Source organism: Sciurus carolinensis, chromosome 4, assembly GCF_902686445.1.
Source record: "Sciurus carolinensis chromosome 4, mSciCar1.2, whole genome shotgun sequence".
In the NCBI taxonomy this organism is placed as follows: Eukaryota; Metazoa; Chordata; class Mammalia; order Rodentia; family Sciuridae; genus Sciurus; species Sciurus carolinensis.
Window position 1 is genome coordinate 17,414,081 of NC_062216.1, and position 6,010 is coordinate 17,420,090.

The 6,010-nt window shown below is 49.8% G+C and overlaps 1 protein-coding gene across 5 annotated transcripts in view; it reads left to right on the forward strand.

The window, feature by feature from the left end:
- The window catches only part of Csgalnact1 (chondroitin sulfate N-acetylgalactosaminyltransferase 1), a 309,579-nt gene extending 303,853 nt beyond the window's left edge, over positions 1 to 5,726 (forward strand). For all 5 annotated transcript variants that reach the window (XM_047550840.1, XM_047550841.1, XM_047550839.1 and 2 more), the window contains 2 exons: positions 2,632 to 2,713; positions 5,319 to 5,726. In XM_047550840.1, the coding sequence (XP_047406796.1) occupies positions 2,632 to 2,713; positions 5,319 to 5,608 (372 nt within the window). In that variant the 3' untranslated portion in view covers positions 5,609 to 5,726. The remainder of the gene's footprint in view (positions 1 to 2,631; positions 2,714 to 5,318) is intronic.
- The last annotated feature ends 284 nt before the right edge of the window (positions 5,727 to 6,010 follow it).

The window sequence follows — 6,010 nt, forward strand, 5'->3', positions numbered from 1 at the left end:
AAGACCGTCAGCAGAGAGGATGATTGCATCAGCAGGACCATTCCAGAGAGCCTTGAGTGTTATGGAGAAGATAAATCAGGGTGGCAGCACAGAGTGCAATGGGGAGCAGGTGTGCTGGAGAGAGATGCTGGTTTCTGCCTTCTGTTTCAGTCCTAATAAAAAACGATCACTCCTCAGGCCTGAGAAGCACCGCCATTCTGTCAGGAGGGTCAGGACAACCCCTCTGAGCAATGGTATAGGAGCAGAGCCCAGGGCTGAGCAGGGCAAGGGTGACCAGGTTGGAGACTGCAGTTTCCCAGCCTCGGACGCCTAAGACATCCTGTTTGAGGGGCAGGAAGCAGGACTGTGTACTGGGGAGACGAGAGGAGAGGAGGAGGTCATGGAGGACCAGAGGTGTCCCTGTGGATTCTCTTCTGATTGCCTCGGGGAGCCACTGCAGGGTTCATTGGGAACCTGATGTGATTGGATGGGTGTTGGAGAGCGCCCCTTCCCGCCAGGCTGCTCTTGAGGGCAGCCTTCCAGTCCGTGCCGCGGCCCAGCTGTGGTGGTGGAACCTCTAATAAGCGAAGTCCATCTTGCCCTGAAATTATATGCTGTGGGCACAACCAAGTCAGTTTCCACCAAGGGCTAAATTTCACTGAGCTCCTCACACAGTGGATTTCTGTGGCTTGCCAACCTCAATAACTGTTTCTACAGCTCACTCCCAGGTCCCAAATCAGCTTGTCCCTGACACACCGTCCCCAGGTGAAGGTCACCTTGCTCAACCTTGTCAGGTACTACATAGACTCAGTCCCAGGACAGCCACCGCTGGGGAGCCCTCTTGTTCTTCCCAGGTCCTATCCGATTGCTTTTCCCACTGGGAGCTTTTTCTTTCCAATTCCACAGAGACCTCAGCCAAATGTGTGAAGTGTGGATACTGGCTTCTCTCTTCAACTCCACTTTTACCCAGAAACTTAGAGGACGCATCTGTATCCTGGCCAGCAGAGGGGATCTGAAGCTGTTAGCTGCAGTATAAATCTATACCTGGGATGTCAGGGATAGAGCAAAAAACATTAAAAAAAAAAAAAAAAAAGACTCAGTGGAGATTTTTCCAGAATTTCCTGCCTCAAAAAAATCTTTCCAGCTGATATTGACAAAATATCCTTGTTGTTTGGAGGTGTTTCAGGACAGCCCTTGGTCCTGGGGTGGTTTTGAAGAATACCCAGCTGGGGCAGCTTTCCCCCACAGAATTTCCTGGGGTCTCCCTCTCTCTCAGGCAGTTCTGACGTGTGTTAGCAGTGGTTGCATGGCCCTACCTGTGGGCCCTAGAGAAAATAAGATGTCTCATAGTTTCTGAGGGAAAGAACTTCAAGATTTGATACATCCTTCCACGAACCATTTGTCAAATACAATTTAGGCTATGGGAAGCTTCCGGAAGATGGAATAACAGCGATAGGGTAAATGTTTGGATGTTAGAGCTGGAAGACTCTTTAGGGGTGATTTAGTTCAACACTGTCATCTCATAGAAAAGAAAACAGAGGCTCAAAGAAACCTGCCCAAGGTGAAAAAGTCGGCCAGTGGTCAAGCTGGGACAAGTCCCTGCTACTCCTTCCCCTTCACGTACTGTTTCTAATGAGTGGACAACACAGCCACAAGTCCCAGAAGGGGACCTGCTGTCTCCTGGGCTTGGGGAGGGGACTTGCTATCCTCTAAGCACCCATGTGACCTGCAAGAGTAAGTCATGAAAAGAAACTATTAAGATCTCAAACACATGCCCAGAATTACACACACACACACATACACACACACACACACACACACATACATACACATGTGCGCACGTGTGCACACACATATATACATAAATTCAGTAAGTTCTGCTGCCTCAGCAAATCTATTGGAAATTTACTTGCAAAGTAAGAGACTGAGCAGAGCCAGGTCTTGCTTTTTTATAGACAGTCGCTGCTTGGATGGCCTCTCCGCAGCCCTGCAGGCTGGCACCTCTGGGTGGCCTTCCTGGAGCAGACTGGATGAATGGGCAGAGTCTTCCTTCAGGACCTGGCCTCTGAGCGCCCTTTTCCTCAGCAAGAGAGAGGTTTCAGAGCTGGAGAGCCTGGAACAGACTGAAGTTTCTTTTTATTCCCTGAGGGAGTGGTGTGTTTGGGCTGCGCCAGGGCAGCTGAATCCCGGCTTGTTCTCTTGATCCCTTTTCTCAACTTCCTGAGCCCTTTGCTGGCTCCCCGCCCGGGCCTGTGTGAGGGGCCCGGGCCTCAACTTCTCTCGGGCACTGGGATGGGGCCAGACACGTAGGTGGCTTTTCCATGGCACTGCTCAAAAACTTGCCCTCCTGGTTTGTGTATGTGTGTGTTTGAGAGAGAGAGAGAGACAGAGAGAGAGAGAGAGAGAGAGAGTGTGTGTGTGTGTGTGTGTGTGTGTGTTTTCATGCCTACACCCTAGAAACATTCCACCCAGAAGTGCCAAAAATCACAAGGCCGGGTTTTGGAACTGGAGAGCTTACTGTATTCCTGTCTGTAAGGATTCAGATCCCTCTGTCTCCCCGGCTGCGGCTGTTTGTCATCGGTGGGATGGGCTCTCTGTTGAGCACTGCTCACAGGAGCTGGTGAATACTGTTTTTCTGTGCCTTCCTTGTAGGTCATAAAGAAGGAAACTGGATTTTGGAGAGACTTCGGATTTGGGATGACTTGTCAGTATCGGTCAGACTTCATCAACATAGGTGAGACAAAGCTGCGCCTCTGCTGCCACCCAGAGGCCACTGCCCGCGCAGACCTTGAGGGAGCAGCCAGGGTTGGGCCTAGGAGTCGGTTATTAAGGGTGGTGCAGTCTCCTTAAATAATGTGTTCTTCACGTCCTCACCTGCTAGACCAAGACAGGCGTGGGGGCGGCCCGCAGCCCCTTAGCCTCCGCAGCACTTCAGCTGTCTCTGCACAAAGGCAGCTGGAGGCAGGCTGCCCGTGCCTCCTCCCGCGTGGGTTCTGACTGCGGTGCCCCCTCTCCTGTGGACTTCCTGAGCCTCCAGTAGGGGCTGAAGGGAAACCCGGGAAGTTAGGAAAATCATACCAGAAAGGACCCAGATTTCTCTCTGCTGAACTCTTAGACTTCCAGATGTCACTTCAAGCTTTGCTGGGAGTATGTGGTTGCTGTCAGCTTGCACATGTACTCCCAAGCTCATAGTCACACTGGCGAATGTTCATACACATATGTACGCGCACACTCATACATGCACGCACACACTTGCACACACATGCCTACGGGATTCCAGAGCTCAGAGAGAAAAGGCCGTTAGGTTCCAGCTGTGCCCACCAGGGTTCTCAGAGGCAAGGGGACCTCCTCAGGTCTCACAGTGAGGTGTAGTTGGGATGAGGACACAGTCTCCTGTCCCCTTTGGAAATACCTCCCCGCTGCCATTGGTGGTGCTCATATGGGTGCCTCTGGAGGGAAGAGAATGTGGATTATATGTGACTCGCGCAAGAAGGAACAGGCCAGAAACTTGCCCTGGGCCCTGAGCGGCCAGAGTGGAGCATCCCTGTCCCAGTTCTCCCAGGAGCGCTGTCTTCCTCTCTCCATCTTCTCCCTCTCAAGCCCAAGGCCTAGAGCTTCTTGTTTTAAAACCCAGGTACAGGAGCAGCCCCAGGTTTGTTTTGTTCAGAGCTGATTTCGATGGGCTACAGGGACTAGAGAATCCCATAGAAACCATCAGGTTTAAAAGAAGGGCTGGGGGTGGCTCAGTGGTAGAGCACTTGCCTGGCCCGCACAAGGCCCTGGGTTCCCTCCCTAGCATTACCAAAAAAAAGTAATAAAACCAAACAACCTGAAGTCACATCCCTTAAGAGGCAGCAGAGCACCAGGGTGCAGGTCCCTGAGTGGCAGCTGCTGAGGTCACTCTGCAACTGACAACAGGTGTTCTTTGGTGTCTTTAGGATTATGTCCATTCAAATCCCCAAAAATGATATTTTAGAAATGTATCTAAAGATTTCTGCTTCAAGGAACTCTGTTTCCCTGCTCTGTGTATGGAGATGATTATTTGTTGACCCACGTGTTTATCTATTTTGGATTCAGACCAGTATGTTTATCATATTGTGTTCTCCTATTGGATTTTTTGTATTTGGGCTCAGCATATGTTTATCATTTTGGATTCTCCTAAAGATGGATGTCACTACTTCAGAAATGGGAAGCCCAGCAGGCTGGGGAGGGTGCTGTTCCTCAGGAAGCCACCACTGTAACCTCAGAGCCTCTGGGTCCTGATGAGACATTCCTCACAATCTTGTACTTACTTGTATGTGTCTTATTTGTGTACCTGGTATTTAACAAGTAATAACCAAGTAATAGGAATAAATCAGTTGTAGTTACCAAGCCCCTCACATTACTAGCTTATTTGATTATGATACCTACTTTATTTAAGGAAAAAAATGTAAAATTAGAGAGCTTCCAAGAAAACCAGAACACAAATTCTGGTCCCATGACTAATAATCGGTCCCCTTCCTTTGCCTGTGCCCACTGAATGGTCTCAGTCACTCATAAACACAGCCAGGGGTTAGTTGTTTGTGGCTCCGTGTCCCCTCACTTGGTGCCTGAGCACCACTTTTGGGTTCCAGCAATAGCCCTGAGCAGGAAATAAAGAGGTTCCATGGAATGTCTGAGAAGGGATGTTGAGATCCGTCTCTGTTCTGAGAGTTGAGGTGAGTAAATCTCTCAGGTGAGACAGGAACCATGACAAAAAGGCCAGTGCTTCTTTGGTCCTGCTTGGGACCGGGGGTCATAGGTTAAGAAAGGTGAGGCTTTGGCCAACCATGACTGACTTTGCCAAGGCATTCCTTATACACGAAACAAGATTTTTCTCAAGTAGAACTTCGGAGCTGTGAGGCCAGCCTCTTTAAGATGACTGACCTCCCCAGCATGATGTGAAATCACAGGGGTGGTCGGGGCCACTGTAACCCAGGAAAGGAAGAGTGTTTTTGTGGGCATGATTTTTCCACACTGAAATCCAGGTTCACTCCATCCTACCTGCTTGGGCAGGGGGAGGTTGCTAGTTGAGAAGATGAAGCACTTAATCCTGGCTGCTCATTAGTATTGCTGACGGCTCTTTCAAGCAGGCACATGCTTGGGATTCTGTTCCAGGTCTTATTATCCAGAAGTTGGTGCTGTTCGCCATGATGGTCATCCCTGTTAGGCATTCCTGGGGCCTCTGATGCAGATGGACGCTCTGATAACTTGGAGGGGCAGGGAAGCACACACCTCTTCTTGGAAAGTTCTGTGATGGTGCAGCTCAGGGAAGCCAGGATTGATGAGAGGTGCCTGAACAGTGTATTCTCTCCCCACAGGTGGGTTTGACTTGGACATCAAAGGCTGGGGCGGAGAGGACGTGCACCTGTACCGGAAGTATCTCCACAGCAACCTCATAGTGGTGCGGACACCCGTGCGAGGACTCTTTCACCTCTGGCATGAGAAGCGCTGTGTGGACGAGCTGACGCCCGAGCAGTACAAGATGTGCATGCAGTCCAAGGCCATGAATGAGGCATCCCACGGGCAGCTGGGGATGCTGGTCTTCCGGCACGAGATAGAGGCCCACCTTCGCAAGCAGAAACAGAGGACAAGCAGCAAAAAGACATGAACTCCAGGGATGGATTGTGGGAGACATTTTCTTTTCTCCTTCTGCAATTCCCCAAAGAGTGTCTGCAACAAGGAAGAGACTTCCATAAAGGGTGAAAAAAAAAAAAAAAAAAAAAGAATCTGATTAGCAAAAGAGACAAGAGGAGGAAGCCTCTGATTTCTCTCTCTTTGGCTTTATGCAACGGGAATTCAAATCTCCACTTTGCACTCGTAGCCCAGATGCACCCGGAGAAGCGTGTGACAAAGGCAGAATGGTTATGAGAAGAGAAGCCTGCCGGTGTGGAGGTTTTGATGATGTTTACAACAAAATGAGGTCTGTTGTTTTCTCTGCTCATTGAAATATTCATGAATTAAGCCCAGCTTTGTAAAAAGTTTATTACAATGAAAGGCAGGCACATTCCTC